The 22222-nt window shown below is 44.6% G+C and overlaps 1 protein-coding gene across 1 annotated transcript in view; it reads right to left on the minus strand.

Annotated features, from left to right (window-relative positions):
- Positions 1 to 22222, minus strand: part of PLRG1 (pleiotropic regulator 1) — a 202408-nt gene that overhangs the window by 110296 nt on the left and 69890 nt on the right. The window contains exons 6-7 of the mRNA XM_085641696.1: positions 10728 to 10791; positions 113 to 214 (exon numbers count right to left, since the gene is read on the minus strand). Coding sequence (XP_085497822.1) covers positions 113 to 214; positions 10728 to 10791 — 166 coding nt within the window. The remainder of the gene's footprint in view (positions 1 to 112; positions 215 to 10727; positions 10792 to 22222) is intronic.

Genomic DNA, 22222 nt, shown 5'->3' on the forward strand with positions numbered 1-22222 from the left:
GGGTAGCAAGCAAATACAATGCAGATTTTAATAAAGAACAAGCAGGTTAAAAAGGTCAACATGTGATACAGCTCAGTATACTCACTTCGACCAAAGAGATTTCAGAACTTACTCTGTAAAGTTTCCATGGTGGATGCCACTGGGGTTTTGGCATAGTCTGAGCTTTCTTTACCATCAAGGCCATATTCTTGGTTCCACCTGATTCCATAGGCATCTAAACAATCAAGAATGTGTATAATGGTTGGGTAAAACAGATCAGTTATTTTCTATGCATTATCAAGACTTAATTAAAAGAGACTAAAATACATTAAACAAGCAAACACTGCCAGACTTTTACAGTATGTGCATATCTTCCACTGCTGTAACAGCAGAAAGCCTACAAAAATTCCTAACAATTTTAGAAAGTTCGACTTAATTTTTATGTGAAAGATTCATCGAATTAAAAGTGAAATGTGAAATTCTTTAGGGGCTGGAATGTGAATGGTTTGTGATCTGTTACTACCCTTGTACACATATTAAAGTTAAATGCTTAGCAGGTGAAATGGGAAGAAGTAAAATGTAAAAAACCGATGCACATCAATTACAGTTATGCTATGAAGAACTTTTAAGCCACAATAAGACATTGAATGGGTTGTCAAAAGAAACACAACACAAAATTTCAAACTCTCCTGTGTTAGCATCCTCTCCAGATTGCAGGATAAGCAATTTATGGGACATACCTATTGGTAATATTTTCTCTACAATATAACAACTTTTCCCTGGACTTTGTGATGTGGCCAGCCGTGTCCATGTTTAGTCATATTTAGAGAGAAAACAAGAAAGAAAAGCAGTCCTTTCACCCCAATTATTTCCAGCTTGAAGATCTCTCAGGTGAGGTCAGTGGTGAAGTCAGATTAGCGTTTATACTTTGTAACAACACCTCCTGGGTAATATCAGTATTTGCTTGACAATGGTTGTTGGAAAGTGGGTTATTGGTAGGGGTAAATGTAGGTCTGCCACTGGCAATAAGGCCACTAACACATGATAGGGCTCAGCATAGGTCTTAGAAAATTATTCCTATGCTTAACCCTTGGTAACGTAGCTGCGAGCAGACAGGCTTAACTTCAAAGACAGGTATGTAAAGCATTTAAAAACACCATTTCAGTAAATAATTAAGACACAACACATAATAAAAATCCAAAACCAATTTATAAACATAGGAAATATTTTTATCTTTAAAATAACATGAAAACGACAAAAATCCAATGTAGGGAACCGGAGATATGAATTTTCAAAGATTTAATAAAATATAGCACTTAGAAGATTATAGCACCATATTGTGATACCTGCTCGCGATAGACAGGACCAAAGTCAAAGTTTCAGGCCGGGCGCGATGGAGCCATGAGCAGCTACAGCTCCCAGTCTCAGTTTCTACCCTCACACTTCGAAACTTTTCTGGAGCTTTTCTTCCGAGGGTCCACAAAGCACCCAGCCAGTCCAGATCTGGTGAAAGTTCGCCGGCTTGACTTGTGACGAGGTTCCGGTCGACTTCCCTGGAGCGGACTTAGAAAATATTTCAAGATTGCTTCAGCAGGATAACCCAGGAATCCAGGCTGACACGTGATGGAAGGCAGGCGGCTTGGCTCTCGCGGTTGCTCCCGGTCATCTTTTCAACGAGTGGACTTAGAAACTTTTCTGAAGCTTTTTCCTCGCCGGGTCTCTCGATGCTCCTCATGTAGCCGGATACGGTGAGGGTACGCCGGCTTCACATTTTCTCTAGTCCCGGTCAATCTCTGGAAGTTGGACCCATGGAGCTTTTTGTGGGAAGAACCTGGATGGCTTGGCCGGCTCGCGGTTGAAGGCATGTGACCTTGCTGACCAGGTTGAGTCGGTCCCTCTATGGAGCTTTTTTTCAAAGTTGTTCCAAAGTTCTCCAAACTTCTTCCTGAAGTTCCTCAAGGGGTCCCAAAGTGTCTCAAACTTACTCCAAGGGTCTGGAAGCTCCAAGATGGTCCTTGAAAGTTGAGGACGTCAGTTTCCACAATCCACTGGTACATAACCCTTACAAATCCACTGATGGTTCTCCAAGGTGCAGATTTAGTTGGTGATGTTCCACTTGAGCTCTTTTAACCTGTAGCTTTCAGGGAGTCCACTCTTTAGTTCTTTTTCAGCAAAATAATCCACAGGGCTGTAGTTTCAGATGGTGCAGTTTTCAGAGGTCAGGCCTTAGAAATCTTTGCACAGCAAAACTCCTCAGCAGGGCACTTCTTGCTTCAGTAAGTTTCAAGCAGCAGACTTGGAGGGCTCTGCCCCTCTCAGATACTTATCCCAAGTTCCCTGGGTCATGCAGGAGGGCAGGGTAACTCCTTAAAGTTATGACCACATCCTGTAGAGTGTGGCATTATTTTGTCCTAGAGTGCATCAAATCTTCCAAATCCATAATGGCTGATTTTCCAGCAAGGAGGTAAGAGCTGGCTAAACACCCCCCCTAGGAAGGCTTATTTCCATAGACTCTCCCCTATCATCTGCACATACCTTACCTAATCGTGGGTCTGGTGGGTGTCAAAAGTGTAAAGTGAAAACTGACACTGTGGCCATCCCTCTGCCTTTGAAGACCATGGTTTACGACTCCTCCCCCTGGCCTGGCATTCCTATGGAACAGCACACTGCCCTAACAGCAGAGCTGGTTAACCCCAGGGGCTCTTTATCACCTCTTCAAGGCAGCCTTGAAGAGGTGATAAAGAGCGAATCCACTTAACTCTGACCAATCAGGGCAGACCACTGGAAGGCTGAAGTTAGACTTACAAACAAGGAAGTCTTATAACCTCTTGTATGTACACTTTAGGAGAAATTCAACAATATGATATTGTTGGATTTATTAATACCATTCTGGGAAGCCTTTGAATGGCATTTCTATCCCTCTCCTATCAATAGTTATTCATCAATAACTTCCTACCATGTTAACCTATGTAACAAGGGATTTACAATGGGGAAAATGACAGGCCATTTTTCCAGCAGTAGGACTTACAAAAACATATTTTATAAGTAATTGCCTTATATCTACAGGGACCCCACCCCATGTGCAACTAGGGGAGACTTTAGGGGTACTGAATCTGTAGAAAGATTGCAGATTCTCCCTCTACAGTGTTCCTAGCATGAGAGTCGAAATTTGAGTAGCACTGTACCACAATGTGGGAAGTGAAATGTGAAATTTCACTTTAACCAGGCATATAAAAATGATTTTATAAGGGCGTACCTTATAAATACCTGACCCCCCCCCACCCCTGGGATACCTAGGGGAGACCCTGGGGGTCCCTAATATGCCAAAACATTGTAGGTTATCCATTTTTAGGTGCCCCAAACACCAAAGTCCAGTTTGGGCACAATTTACTTTTTAAAAGCAGTCCTGGCACCCAGTGCTGCTTTTAAACTGACCTCAGGCTTCAGCAGCGCACACATGCAAGTGCAAAAAGAGTTGCTGGCCTTTAAACTGCCATGACCCAGCGTACTAGGGACTAGGGACTTCTAGGTAGTTTCAATCCCCCTGCCCTATTATACACTAGGGGCTTATAGGGTAGGTCATGCTAATCACAGGGGTACCCCACCATACCATTGTGTACCCTAGTGTATGTAGGTGTTTTAACTGTATTCTAATGTGTTTCTTTCAGCATAGTACTGGCCCTGGGCCTGGTTAGGCAGAGCCCAGAGTCAGTCAGAGTCAGTTACCACCAGCATCAGTCAGAAAAAAGTTAGGAGGTGCCCAGGGCACAGGATGACTTTGCAACAATAGTATAAAAATAAAAAGTGTTTGCCCTACTGTGCTGACAATGGATTATCAGAGGGCTGCTCCGATTGGAGGCAGATGTCACATCATTGAAAATATGGTTTGGCCTTAAATTAGCTGCCTCACTGATCTGCACTACACTACACAAACTCACTAAGAGTGCTGATGTGAAAGCTCCCTGTTGCAGATTGGATATCCACCCTATCAGAAGAAACTGAATAGCTTTAAACAAATAGAACTCAATACGTGTCACAAGACATTTATAGATGCAATGCTTGAAAGAAACCCAATAACAAGACAGGTAGTAAGAAAAAATAGTTCATGCATTAATTGACTAATATAAAACAATTTCTTTAATAAGAGATTAGGGATTCTAAAGAAGAGCATATATAATTTCTCTATAACTGACAAAAATAACCTGCATGTTGCTGAATTTATTACCAATAGCAGTCATGAATAATTGAATGGTTTTCAAAATAGCTAGTATACATTTGTACCTCCTTTCAAAAAAGGCAGTCGATCCCTCAGGGTTACTTCACCAGGCTCTTTGGCAAAACCAGCAGGCTATTTTATATTGCAAACATGTCATGGAAATAAAAAGATGAGTTGGCCGTCACCCCATGCTGTCATATACAGATCTCTAGCGGTGGGTGGAAGAAAAATGTGAATGGCAACTGAACAGACTAAAGGCTGGAGAGGGCACATATGGCTAGATGTATGCATTTTATTTTAATATAAGGGAAAGGAATATGCTACTTACCAGTATGCATCTGTTCTTGGCATGTAGAGCTGCACAGCCACACACTAGAATAGTAGATCGCCATCTGGTGTTGGGCTCGGATGCTTGCAGGTTGTTGTTGTCTTCGGAAGAAGTCTTTGTGGTCACGAGATAGGTGACTCCTCCCTTGGACGACAGTGCGCATGGGCATCAACTCCATCGTCAGATTGTTTTTCGCCATGATGGGAAATGATGGAGTTTGTAGAAAAGAGAGAGATGTCCATGTGTGATGTCTAAGTAAGACAATGCTGGAACAGATACAGGTCCCGGGGAGGTGGGTGGGCGTGTGTGGCTCTGCAGCTCTACATGCCAAGAACAGATGCATACTGGTAAGTAGCATATTCCGTTCGAGGCATATGAGCTGCAGATCACACACTAGGATAGACTATATAGCAGTATCTCCCCTAGCGGTGGTCACCTGTATCGGTTGCAGCAGTTTGAAATAAAGTTTTAAGGACAGCCTGTCCCACAGAAGCTTGTTGCTTCGCTTGCACATCAACACAATAGTGTTTAGTGAAGGTGTGTGTTGTAGACCATGTGGCTGCCTTACAAATATCTTCTAAGGGAATGTTTCCTAAGAATGCCATGGAAGCCCCTATTTTGCGTGTGGAATGCGCTCTAGGGGGAACTGTTAGTGTGCGTTTAGCTTTATTTGGATACATTTAACTATCCACCTAGCTATCCCAGATTTGGAAATGGGGTTGCCTTTATGTGGTGGAGAGAAAGCTACAAACAATTGTTTTGTTTTGCGGAATGATTTGGTTATGTCAATGTAGTAAAGAAGGGCTCTTTTAACGTCTAATGTATGAAGAGCTCTTTCAGCTACCGAGTCTGGATTTGGGAAGAATACTGGTAACTCTACTGATTGGTTAAGATGGAACGGCGATATGACTTTTGGAAGGAATTTCGGATTTGTCCTAAGAACCACTTTGTTACGGTGTAATTGTAAGAATGGTTCTTGTATGGTTAAAGCCTGGATTTCACTTACCCTTCTGAGGGATGTGAAAGCGATAAGGAAAGCCACTTTCCATGTGAGGAACTGTAGCTCGCATTTATGCAGAGGTTCAAATGGGGGTCCCATGACCCCGGTAAGAGCTATGTTTAGATTCCACACTGGAGAGGGTGGTATTCTGGGAGGAATAATCCTTTTAAGTCCTTCCATGAAGGCTTTGATCGCAGGGACTCTAAAGAGTGACAAGTGTTGTCGATTTTGTAAGTAGGCTGCTAATGCTGCTAGGTGGAGGCGTATGGATGAGTATGCCAAATTACATCTTTGCAAGTGTAGTAAGTAGCAAATGATGTCCTGGATGGATGCATCCAGTGGGTTTATATGATTGTTAGTGCAGTAAATGGCGAATCTTTTCCATTTTGCAGCATAGCAAGCTCTAGTGGTAGGTCTTCTGGCCTCTTTTGTAATGTTCATGCAGTCTGGTGGCAGGTTGAGGTAACCGAACTCTAGGACTTCAGGAGCCAGATCGCCAGATTCAGTTGACCTGGATCTGGGTGTCTAATTTCTCCATGGTTCTGGGTTAATAAGAACGGGGAGAGATGCAGTTTTTGGTGTGGAACTAGCGAGAGTTCCAGTAGTGTTGGGAACCACGGCTGGCGTGCCCATGTGGGAGCTACTAGGATCAGTTTGAGAGACTGTTGCCTGAGCTTGCGTACCACTAATGGAATGAGTGGGAGAGGCGGAAAAGCGTACGCAAATCTGCCTGACCAGTTCATCCATATCGCATTGCCCTTTGACTCCGGGTGGGGAAACCTGGTGGCGAAGGTTGGGCATTTTGCGTTTTCGTGTGTGGCGAACAGATCTATGTCTGGTTGGCCCCATTGTTGGAAAAAGGGCAGTAGGACTTGGGGATGTAGTTCCCATTCGTGGATCTGTTGTGTTTGTCGACTTAACAGATCGGCAATCTGATTGTGAACCCCTGGAAGGTGTTCTGCAAGTAGGTATATGTTCTGAGGAATGGCCCATCTCCAAATGTTCTGTGCGAGCTGGGACAGCTGGAGAGAATGTGTGCCTCCTTGTTTTTGATTGTAATACATGGCTGTCATGTTGTCTGTCCGGATGAGGACAGTTTTGTTTTGGAGATGTAGTTGGAATGATTTTAGTGCTAGGAACATTGCTAGCAGTTCCAGGTAATTGATATGGAGCACTTTCTGTTGAGTGGTCCATGTGCCCTGAGTGGTGTGTCCGAGGAGATGGGCTCCCCATCCTTTGAGTGATGCGTCCGTAGTCCGCACTATCTGTGGAAGGGGCTCTAGGAACGGCCGCCCTTTGGACAGGTTTGTTATGGTCCACCGTTACAGAGAGCGATGTGTGCGGCTGTCCACCAACACCAGATCTGTGAGTTGTCCATGAGCCTGGTTCCACAGACGTGCAAGACATTCTTTCAAGGGACGCATTTGAAGTCTTGCATAAGGCACAATGAATATGCACGACGCCATCAATGCCTATGAGTTGCATGAACACTCTTGCTGGAAGAGAGTGTTGGATGTGAAATTTCGTGATAAGAGTTGTATATTGGCTATCCTGGCTGGGCTGGGATATGCTAGGGCTGTGGAGGTGTTTATGCTGGCTCCTAGATACTGATGTATGTGAGAGGGTTGGAGATGAGATTTGGGATAGTTGATTGAGAATCCCAAGTTGTGTAAGATTTGGATGGTTTGGGGAGTGTGTAGAACACATTTGTTGAATGACTTGGCTTTTATTAGCCAGTCGTCTAGATACGGGAAGACATGAATTTGTTGTCTTCTGGGATGTGCTGCTACTACTGCCAGACATTTCGTGAATACTCTGGGCGCAGTTGTTACTGGAAGGACTGTAAACTGGTAGTGTTGTCCGTCGACCACAAACATTAGATACTTCCTGTGGGCAGGATGTATGGCAATGTGGAAGTAGGCGTCCTTGAGATCTAGTGTGGCAAGGAAATCGCCTTGTTGCAGTAGTGGGAGCACTTGTTGAAGAGTGATCATATGGATATGATCTGAGTTTATATACCGATTTAGGGGTCTGAGGTAGAGTATTGGTCTTAGAGTCCCGTCCTTCTTAGGGATTAGGAAGTAGAGTGAGTATACCCCTGTACCCTGATGCTCTAAGGGAACTGGCTCTATTACGTGTTTTTGAAGCAATGAGAGAACCTCTTGTTTGAGGAGCGTAAGATGGTCTGGTGACATGGAACGCTGTTTGGGTGGTATATGTGGGGGGGGTAGTTGTGAGTTCCAGGCAGTAACCATACTGGATAATTTGTCTTACCCACTTGTCTGTTGTGATGGAGTTCCAGACAGGTAGGAACTGTTTTAGTCTTCCCCCGACTGGAGTGGAATGGTCTGGGGAGAGTGGAGGAAAGTCACTGTTTTGTGGCAGGGGAGGTACGAGTATTGTTATTACCTCGACCTTGCCCCTTGTTGTTGTTTCCCCTGTATCCGCCTCTAAAATATCCTCTACTGGGGGATGTTTGTGTAGTGGGTTTGAATGGAGAGGAGGTGTCCGCTCCCATATTTTTGGAGGCTCCTCTGTAGAAGGAGCACCGAAAGGAGCCACGTGTTTGTGGAGACTGTAATGCTCCCATGGACTTAGCAGTCTCAGTGTCCTCCTTCATTTTTTCAAGGGCAGTGTCTACTGCTGGCCCAAATAGCTGTTCCTGGTTGAATGGCTGACTAAGTATGGTAGTTAGTACCTCTGGCTTAAAGCCTGAAATGCGTAGCTAGGCATGTCGTCTAAGGAGCACACTGGTGTTAATTGCTCTAGAGGCGGTGTCTGTGGCGTCAAGCACACATTTAATTGACGCTTTTGAAATAAGTTTTCCCTCCTGGATAAGGTAATTTGCTTGGGTTTTATATTGCTCTGGCAGATGTTGTAATAGATTCTCGAAATGGTCGTAGTGGGCCCTGTCATAGCTTGCTAGTAGGGCTTGGGTGTTGGCAATATGCCAATGATTAGCGGCTTATGCTGCTACTCTTTCGCCAGAGGCTTCTAACAGTTTGGATTCTTTGTCGGGGGTGGTGTATCTCCTGTGGTTTGGGAGTTGGCGCGTTTCCTAGCATTGGAAACGACCAAAGAATCCAAAGGGAGCTGCACTTTGATGTAACTAGGATCTTCAGGGGCAGACCTATATTTCTTTTCTATCCGTGGGTTAAGAACCCTGGCACAGAGTGTTTTATGACTCCTTTAATCATAGGCAGAATTTGTACAGACTTTTGAGATTGTTCAAAAGTATCTAATAGGAAGTCTTCCTCAGGTGCGTCGGAGTGCATTGTGACGCCGTGGTAAAGTGCCGCTCTATGTAATAATTGGCCAAACCCCAGGTGATCGTCTGGAGGCGATGGTTTGGAGGGACATGGCTGAGGGTCAGGCATGTCTGGTAGAGGGAATGCCCAATCATCAAGTGGTGAGGTATCTGGGTCTGTGAACGGATCATTAGGGTCACCCCCACCCCCTAGGTCATCATCATCATCCTGTGGAGGTAGTGTATGTGATGAAGAGGGTATAGGTAAGGGTGGTGTAGGCAGAGGGGGTGGGTTAGAAGGCAGTATAGGAGGGGAAGGGGGCATAGGCGATGTTGCAGAGTCCTTTCTGTTTATAGGAACTGGGGCAGGTGGTGTGTCCAGTTTCCGTTTTTTACATGGCACCGCGGTGACATGTCCAGTCTTTGGGTTAATATAAATCTTTTTCTGCCTTGGATCAATGGGATCTGGATGAAAAAGTTCTTGTTCCTCCGGAACAGTTTTTTGTGCTGATTTTTTCGGTTCCGATCAAAGTTTTGGTTGATCGGTGGAGTTTTTGGCTTTAGGAGGTGTATGAGAGTCCTTAGCCGGTGGTTTCGGTGTTGATGATGGTTTCGGAGCCGAAGTTGTATCTTTAGGCTTGGGAACCTTAGGTGCCCGGTTTATCTATTGGCCTTGGTGTTTGAGGCCGAAGGCGTCGGAGCCGATTTCGGTGCCGATTGTCTTCGGTGCCGGTTGAACAATGACATGCGGTTTGCTCGGTCCCAAGCTACCGGAAGGCTTATGTTTCTTCGGAGCCGAGCCCGGAGGCGGGGCTTCTGAAGGATGTTTTCGGTCTCGACTGGGGCCAGCAGGCGAAGTCTTGACCAATGACTTTGGTTTTGGAGGGGTTGGGGCAGGGGCAATAGTACTCACACTTTGCCCAGGAGTGATGGGGTCGTCTGAGTTGTCTGTTTCGGAGATGATTTGTTAGATCCTCAGAATCCTTTTCAAAGATGTCCTCTGGTTCCGGAGCTGTTCTTTGTGCCATGATGTGTCTCGAGCCCTTCGATCTCGAATGGTCTTTTTGGATTGAAATGATGCACAGGCTGGACAGCTGGACTCGTCGTGTTCAGGTGATAGGCACAGGCTGCAGACTTTGTGGTGGTCACTGTGCGGAAATTTTGCTCCACACTGGGGGCATTTTTTTAATGGCGTCCTTTCCATGAGCCGTAGGCCTCACGGCGTGGATAGGCCCAGCGGCCCGCGTCGACGTCCGGAATCGAGCCGATTAAATCGATGTCGAGGATGAAGGTGCTTCGAAGTTTTGTGGAAGTTTTGCGCTTTGAAAAGCTTGGAATTGAGATTTCCAACCGGAGCGGAAAAGTTGCATCCGAACCCAATGGCGGAAAAAAACAATCTGACGATGGAGTTGATGCCCATGCGCACTGTCGTCCAAGGGAGGTGTCACCTATCTCGTGACCACAAAGACTTCTTCCGAAGACAACAACAACCTGCAAGCATCCGAGCACAACACCAGATGGCGATCTACTATCCTAGTGTGTGATCTGCAGCCCATATGCCTCGAACACATGTTATTACATGAAGGTGGCGTGACAGCCAACTCTCCACAGGAGACCTGAAAAGGAATAGATTCTCTCATCAAGTAAATGTGAATGTATGGATCATCTACAATAAGTTCAATGTGCCACTGCCCATAAACATAACTGCCTCTCTTGGAGCACTGTTAGTTCCATTCCTGACAAGAACACAGCTTGCAGTGCCAATTGTACCGAAGGCATATCTGCATTCTTTATATACAAACCTTAAATAAATACGGCCTGCTTTGAACCAGGTAAGACCAGCAAAGAATCTTCAAAATACGTAATGTTGAACTTTTGCAACATATATCCACACCAACAATGAATTTATAAAATGACAAATGAAACCTGGTCAGCTTTCCATTATTAAGACACTCACCAGAGACACCCCAAGAGGCTGAGAACGTTCACCTACTCCAGAAGTGGTTCGCTGAGCATCTATCCTGTTTGCGAAAATGAAAAGGAAATCATTCTTTTAAGACAACTGTATTCACACAGATATCACTTTAAATAACTCAAGATTACCTAACCTGCATGGCTTTTGTTGTAAAATTATTGTAATTTTAAGCAGCCCCATTGAAGAAAATAGAGCATCAGAAGCTATGAATATTCGTAAAGGAATGCTGCTATTAAAATCTTAATACCCTTATCTACAGCCTCTGATGGCAAATCCAGCAGAAGTCACCTTTGAGACCCACTATCTTTGCCAACTGTTTTTAATGATGCAGTACAGTATCCCCCAAGCTGTGCAGCATGGCTAAAGAAGAATACAATTTTTAAAAAGCCTACGACGCAGTGATCCTAATCGATCTGCAGGCATTTAACCACACACGCACGGCCTACAAAATGACAGACATTTTTTTCTATTTTTGTTAACCAATCAGTTAGAGCTGCAAATTAAAAGAAAAAAGATATGCAAAAGCATATTTTTTTTCCCAAAGCGGGTAGGGCGGAAGCAACACAGGATTGCAGAGACAGCACTGGGGGCTGGAAGCAACACTGGCCGAGCGGGTTAGAGGGCAAAGAAAAAAAAACAGGCGAGAGAGAATGTAACATACAGACAGGGAGAGAAGCAAATGAGAGAGAAAGCAGAACTGCGGGAGAAGCACATGAGTGCATAACAGAGAGGGACATAGAGAAGTACACATGCGAATAAGCGCAACATGCAATAAGGCAGGGATTATGGGAGGCAGCTGGCAGCTGGAAACACACTTGTATAGTGCTTAAGAAAAAAGTATTTCTCTAAAAGTGAGCAGTGGAAGGACAGAAAGTAACTGGGTATGTTCCAGGGGCAGGACGGAGAAGATGGAAAAGGCAAGCGACTGAATACGAAGCAGGCAAATGAGAATGGCAGTAAAGCCAACCACGGTAATCAATGGGTGGGCTGCAAGACGCTCTAGGTTCTTGCTAAGCCCACAATGGATTTTTTGCAACCAGACAGCTATACTGTCTGGAAGGCTCGGCCTAAAAATGGTCTTCTTGGACATTGCTGTCACCGCCCAGCAGCTGACCCCACCACCCACTTAGATTTGTATGTAATAAGGACCTTTGTGGTGAAATATATTTAAAAGCCAATAGAATTCAGCTATTGTTCCTTTAGTCTGATGTTAGTGGCTTCCCAATCCAACCCTCAATTGAATTGGAGAATAAATAATCTCCCATCTCTACTACCGTCACCTCCGAGTGGCAGCAAGCTCTGGAAGGAGTCGGAACAAAAAAGCCAACAGAGTCTCTGAAGGCACTTCTGCAGTAGAAGCGTAGGGTCACACACAAGTAGTGTGGAGACTGGTTGTGCTTCAGTAGAATTGGAGCATGATCTTGGTTAGGGCCGAGCAGATGCCTGTTCAGGTTGGACATCAAAACCAGTATCAGATTCTCCTCTGGCACTGGCATCAATGCACGAGGGACTAAAGTGGGTCTTGGAGACAGTGTAGAAATTTGCACGGAGTCGTTGCTGAATACAGGACAGGTTCAAGGGGTTCAGACATAGCTGAAGATGCGCCCACTGGAGGTAATTAAAGTGAGGGCCTCTACAGAAACCAACGATACGCAGTATGCACTCTTTTAAAGCCTCAACCTGCAACACCATCACCGATGGTTGGGGGACTGGGGCACATCAGGATCAGCTGCAAATTGTTATGGCTCTTAACTTGGAGCAACAGGGGGACTTGCGCGAGGCATGTGGCTTCTGCCTGTGTTCAGCCACATACAGCTTTGCTTCAAGGTGCCGGATCTCATTAAGGTGCATGAGGACACACTGTAGGAAGTTGGGTTTCTGTGGCAGTAACCCCTCCACTTTTTGCCAGATTTCTGATGCTCTTTGACTTTGTGTGCCCTGGGTCCCTGCCAATCCGGTTCCCAGGTTCGGAGTTCTTTCTCAAGATTGTACTTTTGTACTCCCAATTGGCACCTCTCTGGCCACATGCAAGTCCCTTGTTAAAGATACCATGGGTACCAAGGGCACAGTGACCATAGAAGGCCTCTAAGGGCTGCAGAACCTACTGTGCCACCCGTAGAGGCCCTGTACCTTGATACCCACCCACTGCCATTGCAGACTGCGTGTTTTGGTGCAGAGAAAAGTGTGTGCCATGCCTACACCCCACTGCCTGAGGTCTAGGTAAGCCACCCGTCTAGCAGGGTGCACTAGCCGTCAGGTGATGGTACAGTGTCATGAGCCCTGTACCCCTACAGTGTCTAAGTTCATTCTTATACATTGTAAGTGTAGTAAAGCCATAAAGAGTACAAGGTCTGGAAGTTGGCCATTACTAACTCCACAACTCCATAATGGCTTTACTAATACCTGGGAAGTTTGGTACGGATGCCAGTGTGTGATGTAATGTAAAATGCACTCACAGGGCATCTTAGATATGCCCCATGAAAAACGACCAGTCTCTGGTGGGTTCCTCGACTGCTAAACACCAGCCTGCCACCACAAGACATGTTTCTAGACCCCTGGGGTGTGAGCCTTCGTTCCCTGAGCCCAGAAACAAAGCCTTTCCTGGGCGGTGGTGGTCACACCTCCCACAGGTCAGGAAGAGCCATCTGTGGCACAGGAGCTTCAAATGCCTTGCCGCCTCTGTAATGCGACCCCCAGCCTCTCCTGCTATCAGGAGCAGGCCCCCTTCCAGTCTCCCCTCCTTTTCGGAGGGAAGACAGGTGGGAAACATTAGGACAGCCCAGATGGTGTGCCCACCTCTGCCAACACCACCTCTCAGGTGAGGGAGCCAATGTGAAGCCCACTCTTCAGTGCCCGCCATCTTTCAGATGGCAGGCACTCTTCAATCAGGGATTGTGCCCACTCCCCCACGTGGGGTGATCACACCAAGGGTTTAGTCACCCTACGGTCAGTAGCCCATTGGCTACTGACCTTGAACCCCTAAAACGCCACCTAAATACAGTTTTTAGGGGGCAGCGCTGAACCAAGAAGGGATATTCCCGCAACCTACAGAGAAGGACGAAAAAAGATGGACTGCAGAGAAGAACTGACTTGGCCCCAGCCCTACTGGCAAAATAAACTCCCAAGACAGACTTTGCAGAGAACAAAGACCAACGCCTGGAACCACCACTGCACCCGATGCCTTCAGCCTGAATTTGAGTGGCCCACCAGTCCCAGCGAGGTCCCCAAGTGCTCCAGCGTCCGAGTCCACCGTGAGCTGACCTCTCCAGGACTCCCCGATGTTGCCTGCAGCCTCTGCACTGAGACACCCCCGTCATCCCCCCCCAACCGCGAGTGGCCCGGCAAGGTGAAATCCGACCTCAAAAGACACCTCTGCATCCCGCTGCCCTGCACCCTGGAGAAGAGAACACGAGGCGCACCTATGTCCCTGAGCCCTCCAGCTTACCTGACCAGCTGTTGGTTTCTCCTGGAAGACTTCCTGGACCTGAACCGGCAATCCCCATTGTAAAAAACAGGGCGCCCGATGCCAAAACAGCACCCTGCCCCTGGCTGCCCCAGTGCTGCTCTGGGTGCAGCTTGTGTGCTAAACTGGACCCCTCTTTGCCCTGAGCCTAAAACCAGGAGCTTTGCTCTCACAACCTTGTGGCCTGCTTGTGAGCAGCCACCAACCGGAGGCTCCCTAGCCCCCATTGGATAACATTGGGCCTCAGCACTCTGAACCCGGCCGCCCTAGTGCCGCTGAGGGTGCTTTGAGAGTGTATCCTTGACCCGCAGGAACCCTGCTTCTAACCCCAGAAAGCCACTCCCAATCCTAAGAACTTCCCGCTAAGTCAATAGCATGGTTTTCTCCCATAGGACTGCATTGAACTGCTTTTTTGTGAAAATTATTCTAGAGACTTCAAATATACAAAAACTGACTTACTTACCTTTTCTCTAGGAAATGTCCCGTTGTGATAGCTCGGTATATCACACTGAATAGAAGAAGTAACTTGAAAAGTAATATGTAAAATAACTGAAAAGTAATTTAAACTGCTTTACAACCAAATGACTTACCTGTAACCAATCCTACTGCATTCAAAATGTATTTAACTGCATTATTCCTGCAAAGTGTTATTATACTTACTTGTACCAGACCTGGCTTGGTTCTAGAAAATACAATATAACTATATTTTTATACTAAACAATTGGACCGAGTTCAGTCTTTGAGTGTGTGACATAATTTCTTGCCCGAGTGTGTCAAATAAATGCTTAACACTACCCTCTGATAAAGCCTTTCTGCTCACCCACCCTACCACAAATAGAGAGTAAGGTATTATCTACTGTTACCTCTGCCTACCTTTGGGGCTCCTCTGGACTCTGTGCACACTATAACTTACTTTGGTATAGCATATACAGAACCAGCTTTCTACACACTCATTGAACAATGTGGAGTTGTGTCACATGCCCAAACAGCAAAGACACATCTCATGTGAGTTCATGACCTACATTGGTTTTCTGCAGTCACGCCATGGTTTGAACCCTGTAGTTTTAGCAGGGGACACAGGTACCTTGCATACTGGATATCGTAAATAAAAACCATTGAAAGACAAAAAGTGAGAGCGGAGCTCCTGGTCTACGTTCGAAGGTGTACATTGTGCATAGTGGTGGCACTTAAGGTTGTGGAATCTGCGGTTAGAAGTATCCATCAGAAATATCTCGTCCAATTTGAAGGTGAGCATTAAGCTTCAGGATTTGTTGATTGTCAATGTGTAATCCAATATATTATTTAGACTCAATAGAGTCTGATGCGGTTTACTTAATTCCCTATTTAGTCTTTGTTGCTATGCTTGAAACCCAAATTTTCTCATCATTAAACACTTTTCAAAGACAGAGCACCAACCTTTAGATCCAAACGTAAAGGCTAAAAAAATATTAATTTAAGGTGGAGCCATGCCCGGATTCACTGTGTGTTTTGGGTACAAGATTAAACAACTTGCTTTCCGGACCCGGCAGCAAGAAGCTCATTAGGTGACATACGGGTGCTGAGCAGCAAGGGCGGTGTGCCATTTTGCTCTCACCCCCCTCCCGGGATCCTTGAGGCATCAAACGGATTGGCCTCTTTAATAAACTCGTTTCTCTCCCCCATTATATATTTTGTGGCGGATTTTTTTCACTGTAAATACTTTTTCACACAGCAGTCCACGGTAGGGTGAACCTTAGCGCGTTCATACCACCGGGGCTCCGCACTCCCACTCTGGTCCTGATGAAAGCCTGTTAAACATACACTGAGGCAGAAACATGTTGACCGCCATGGAGTGAAACAGGTCTTCTATTTTTTGACCTTCACTCCTTTTTACTCTTTTCCGATTAGCAAAATTATTAAAACTTTATTTTTTTACTCAATTGGAAATTTTAAAAATTCACTACCACCTCACACGAACCCCGCTCCGCAGTAACCTGGCGTTGTAGCACACTGGGATGACATTCGGTCATCCCAGTGGAGCCCGATGATGAAGCATGTCACCAACCAGGTTGGCGAGTGAGGGCTTTTATACCAACTGGGTAACATTTATGGAGGTCTGCATTCTTCTCAACAACATATCGGTTTGTTCGGAACTTGTGGATCAGTGCTCTCCTGATTAGTAGTGCCTTGTTTATTTTTACAGACTTGGTTTACACTGACTTTGTTGTTTTTGAATAATTCCTTGAGGGGACTAGTCGTGTTGATCCCTTCCTCTCCTGTTGGTTATTTGTATATTCCAAAATCAACATCAGATTGGGGATTAGTGCACCCTATAACAACATTTGTTGCAGATACTTAATTACAATCTGCAAGATCAGTTAGATACCTTCCACTGTATTTTAGGGACAGGCTCGGCTCATTTGTCAGAAGCAGGGTACAACATTGTCCTTTCCTTGAGCCAGTAACACGGTTTACATTTTCCTTTTTAGGTTTAGTATGTTCCGTTATGCTAGAAAATGGACAGCCTCAGCAAAACTCCATACCCCCATATGCTCTCTTGCACACACACACACACACATAAATTTGTTTTTTTTACCCAGACTTTGCCTTCGAATATAAAATCTTTTGGCTGAGAGTCACAATTATTAGGGAGTCCGTTAGAGACGGAGCTCAAACTAACATACCTTAATGCGATCCTTATTTTTTAAATATGTTCTGCTTTATCTCTGAATGAGGTTCATGACTTAATATATCACATCTCCTTTATGTTTGGAACCTGAATTGTATTCTGATTTTCACAGTGGAACATGTTAGACTTTTCGGTCACTCACAGTTCCTTGCTAACTCTCGCCCTACCTTTTTAGGTCTCGCCTAGCTATTGCGTTTAGGCAATCGCTATGCGAGACTCTAGTAAGAGGGGCATTTCAAAGTGCTCCCAAAAGTAGATTGCATGGCGAGCACGCGCACAATCACGTGCATCGTGCCGCCATGCAATCCGTTTGGGGAAGCGCTTCAGCCCACTGGCGCGTGCACGTGTAGCCACAGCCTCGGTATCATACTTCAAAGGGTCCGCTCCCCCGCCTGGAATGCGCTCCCCCGCCCCAGCATGCCGAAGGATTGTTCCCTCATGGCGCCTCTCACAACTGTCCCTCCCCCACCACAGGGCTAGTCTCACGGACGCATGCCATCCATCGATTTCACTTTCATGCCAGTGTTCTCTTTGCCTTTCAGCACACAGCCCGCCCTCCCCCTCTGTGTTTTCTTGCAGCTTTGACCAGATCTGAGTCTCAAACAACCAAAATAATACGTTTGCCCTGCACGCTTTCTGCGCTTACAAAGTTAACATATGCCGCGCTCATTCCCTTTTCATCCTTCTAAGGTCGATAACATTAGCTCCATTAATTCTGCGTCTAAGGATTTAAATAACCATATGTTTTCTTGCAACTTTAGGCACTTCACACACACAGCCCCACTGCTCACACAGACAGGCATCAAGGCAGCAACAGAATGCTCTGAGCCCCACCAGTGTTTGCCACACACACATGCCTCTCGCATCTCGTGTTTTCTTCCAGCTTTGGCCCGTGTTCTCTTTGCCTTTCAGCACTCTGCTTCCCCGTAACCACCATTTAACTAACATCCTGCCACACTCATTCCATTGTCATCCTCGCTTTCACTTTCATGCCTGTGTTCTCTTTGCCTTTCAGCACACAGCTTCTCCGTAGCCACCATTTAATGACCATCCAGCCGTAAACACCATTTAACTACCATCCTTTTAGTTAAAATAAAAGAATTGCCTCTAAGGGTTTAAGGAACCATAGAAATACAAGGCAAGGCAACATACACCCCGAATGCCACTCAGAGCCACATAATTACATGCCACATAACTACAATGCACTCAATACAACAGACACTCCAAAAACCAATCCGTGCCACATAGCTACACACCACATAGTTACACAGCGCTCAATGCCACATACACTTCAAATACCACTCAGCGCCACATAATTACACACCACATAATTACACTACACTCAATGCCACATGCACTCCAAATAAAACTCAGTGCCAATTAATTACAATGCAAACAATGCAAGATACACTCAAAATAACACTCAATGCCACATAATTACACGCCACTAAAATCAACATACAATCCACACAAAACCACTCAGTGCCACATAATTATATTCTACATAATTACACTCTAGCTATCTATCTATCGCCCTCACTCTCTATCTATCGATCTTTCTTATCTATCTATCTATCTATCTTTCTTATCTATCTTTCTTATCTATCTATCTTTCTTATCTATCTATCTATCTATCGGACTATTGCACTCTATCTATCTATCGCATCACCACAGCATCACTTAGCACCACCACAGCATCACTCAAGGGCACCACTACATCACTATGCGCTACCACAGCATCAATTAACGCCACAGCATCACTCGACACCACCACAACATCACTCACTGTCACCACAGTATCATCCTGTACAACCATTCAACAACAACTGGCTCTAATATGTTCTCTCAATATTTAGGCTTTATTACAAATGGCACAAAAAAAATGATAATATTTAACTTCTGTTCTTGGATTTTAGGCGCAATTAAATACACTAAACCTAATCTTCACAAGAGTTATTAACAAAAGTTTAAACGATTGCCATTATAATTTACATTAACTTTTATTTAAGTATTAATTATTTGCAAAAATTAAAAGCCATTGTTATTTGTAATATCAATACATCTAAGTCACGTAAATACAACACATATTGCATTACAAATGCTATAGGTGTCACATTTGCAACAGTTAAAACTATTGACATTGTACATGAGAAAGCTAGTAATTTCAATATTTTCAATACCAACACCTAAATAAAAAAGTTGTCAATTTACAATACAAAAAGCTCAAACTTTCCTAATGCGAGACCTATTGCATTGCAAATGCTTGTTAAAGTCTGCAGTGAATATGTATCTGTTCTTGTGAACCACAAAAGGAAGCTAGAGGTAGACAGATATGCCTTGTATCTGTATGAATTTTATACCAGCCAATTATATTTGTAGTGTTGGCTTTTTGCCTGTTTGTTAAAGGTATAACGAAAAGAAAAGTAGGAAAATCTGAATAAATACATTAAAAAGACTGTAGAATGAATTATTTATTGTAAACAATTTCCCGGCCTGAGTAAACTTTCATATCATATTGATATTCACGTTTCTATTGACACCTTATAAAGTAAATTCATGTTTACAACACTATTTTGCCCATCAGCAATCAGTACAAGAAGGCAGAAAAAGTATACAAGAAGAGAAAATGTTTTACACCCTTTCTAAAATTCAGCAGTTCTATATCGCCTTTCTGTGATACTAACACAAAATGCCTTACTATTTTGTTGAGCATTTTATTGTTAAAAGCTGTGCTTCCTACAATGTGAACGTTATTTGAACCTCTAACTTGCTTCAAAGAGACAATTTTTTAAATTCAGCCAGCATGGTCAAAATAAAGTATGTGAACTATTACGTTGAATTAGGCGCAGCAAATAGGTGAAAGAAATGTTAATAATCTGTTGGATGTAAAAAAAAAAAATCCTAAATGAATTTGCATTTTATAAGGCATGCAGACCTGTGTGTTATTAAAACCCAAGTTTTTAATATAATGATTGATAAAAGTATAACAGAACATGCTTAATATTGCCTTTAGACAGACATGTAGTATATAAATCTATTCCACAACGTAGAATTCAGCCGCTGCACTGCACCATGATTCCGACAGCCCTGACCACATCATGCAAGGGACTGAGCTAATGACATCTTGGTGGTGGTTGAAAGAGTCGAAACATAAAATTACACATTTCGTTTCTGGGCTGCAGACTGCTGTAGTAACAGCAGTCAGTACAAACACATCAGACAAAGCATCTCTTTTAATAGAAGGCAGTAGTAAACGTGACACACATTAAGGACCCGTCCTGTGCTATTTAATATCTGAAACCAGTGTGTCTCACAATAATCGGCAAAAAGTCAGAACTATCTAAAATGTGTGTTTTAAAATGCTTCTCTAAGCTAGGCATATACTACAGATCACAATACTGAATTTTGAGTAACTAATAAGCAAGAATCACTGAATAAAGGGATATTAACAACTGCCAACAACACTGCACAATTACAAAACTGTGGCTGAAAATACTACAGGGCAAAACGTGCTATTTATGGACATGTCAGTCTCAGCACCATTTCACACAAATGTCACTGCTGCAATGGGCATGCATAGCCGCAAGGAACCACCTGCTCATTGAAAATTGCAAGGGGTAAACAGAATCGGTGTTTGTGTGGACGCCCCAGAAAGAATAGGGGTAGGGCAGCATCCTCACCTCTTCCACTACCGATATTTCAAGTGGCTACCAACCACAATCCAACAAGAGATATTGTGGTCTGACTGGAAGGTGGGAAAATGCTGGCACGCACTGGACTTGCAGACATGAGAGGCGTGTATGCTCTTCACTCCAACCAAAATTCACTAGCCTCAACAAACAAGAGTCAATTAGAAGCGATGGCTGCTGTAAAATAGTGTCTGAAGAGTACACCCTTTGCCAAAGTTAGAATTTCATAGCTCAACAGTTGATAATAATGGCGACAATAGGTATTTCTGGTCATATGACAATTCAGCTACACATGAAAGACCGGAATGGTGAAAGAGCAAATGGGGGTCATATGGGCTGTCAGCACATGGTGTGAAAACAAGTGTGATTTTGAGTCCTGGAAAACAAACGTCTGATACTAGGGTGTACACACACAAAAAAGCATTCTGACAACCACCCAGTCAGACAGAAAACAAGACTGCAACAGCAAAAGTAGGAAGAGAGCTAGAGAGCAACAAAGTCAGAAGCAGGGGAGTAGGTCTATAAAAGAAAGGGGCAGGAGCAGGTCAACAGGTATTGGGGGAAGACAGTGGACAAGGAGGTTTAAGAAATGAATTAGTGACTGCAAAAGAAGCAGTACTGCATCAGGTGATTGCAGGTAGCTGGCTCTTTATATACTTTATCAAAAAGAAGACTAGTGTGCACAGAGTCCAAAGAGTCCCCAAAGGTATGGCAAGGTTAAAGTAGATGACACCTTACTCTGAATTTAGTGGTAGTTGGGCTGAGCAGTTAGGCTTATCAGAGGGTAGTGTGAATGCATTTGGTGTACATACACGTACAAGGCAGGAACACACACTCATTGACTGACTCCAGGCCAATATTTGTAAAAAAATAATTACGTTAGTTACTTTTATTTCTAGGAACCAAGTTGAACTCAGTTACAGGTAAGTAGACTTTTATGCAATACTTTCAGGTTACTGGCAAGAGGTTTGTATAGCATCAAACAACACTTTACATAGGCGTGAAATGCTTTTCACTACAGAAAAAATACTTTGTATTCAGAATCGCACTCAGTACAATACAGTGAGAGACCAATGCAATCCTATGGGAGATAAGACAGGTGAGTGACTTGCAGGCAAGTAAGCGGGTTTGAGATTCAGTCTCAGGGGGTTTTGGTCACACTGGGCAAGGGTCGGACCAAGGTAGGTACTGCACAACCAGCGGCTGGGTGCAGAGGTCACTGGGCCCAATGGTATCCTATGGAGGCTGGCGGCACCTTGATACAGGTAAGTAACTGCGGTTCAAGGACACAAGCCCTTGGGGTTGATGTAAGCACCGAACGGGCCACCAAAGAGAACTGAGACTGCACCACCGTCGGCACAGGGGCAGCCGGTTGCAGAGTGCAAAGGGGGCGTCGGGCGCCATGTTGAAACCAATGGAGATCCTCGATTGGGAAAAAAAACAACTTCAGGCTCGGTTCCGAAGGGTGGCGGAGGGAATTGGAGAAGTAAATTGGATAGGGGGATGAAGGGACACAGTCGGTTGGGCAGACCAAGGCCTGAGGGCTGCGAGTGCAGGAGTGTCTTTAGGCATTGGGTGTTTCTCACTAGATCCGGTCGCGGTCATGGAAACTCTTCAGATTGAGATTGCAGGCATCGAGGGGGAGGTCAGGAGAGGT

Source organism: Triturus cristatus, chromosome 2_2 (genome assembly GCF_964204655.1).
Source record: "Triturus cristatus chromosome 2_2, aTriCri1.1, whole genome shotgun sequence".
In the NCBI taxonomy this organism is placed as follows: Eukaryota; Metazoa; Chordata; class Amphibia; order Caudata; family Salamandridae; genus Triturus; species Triturus cristatus.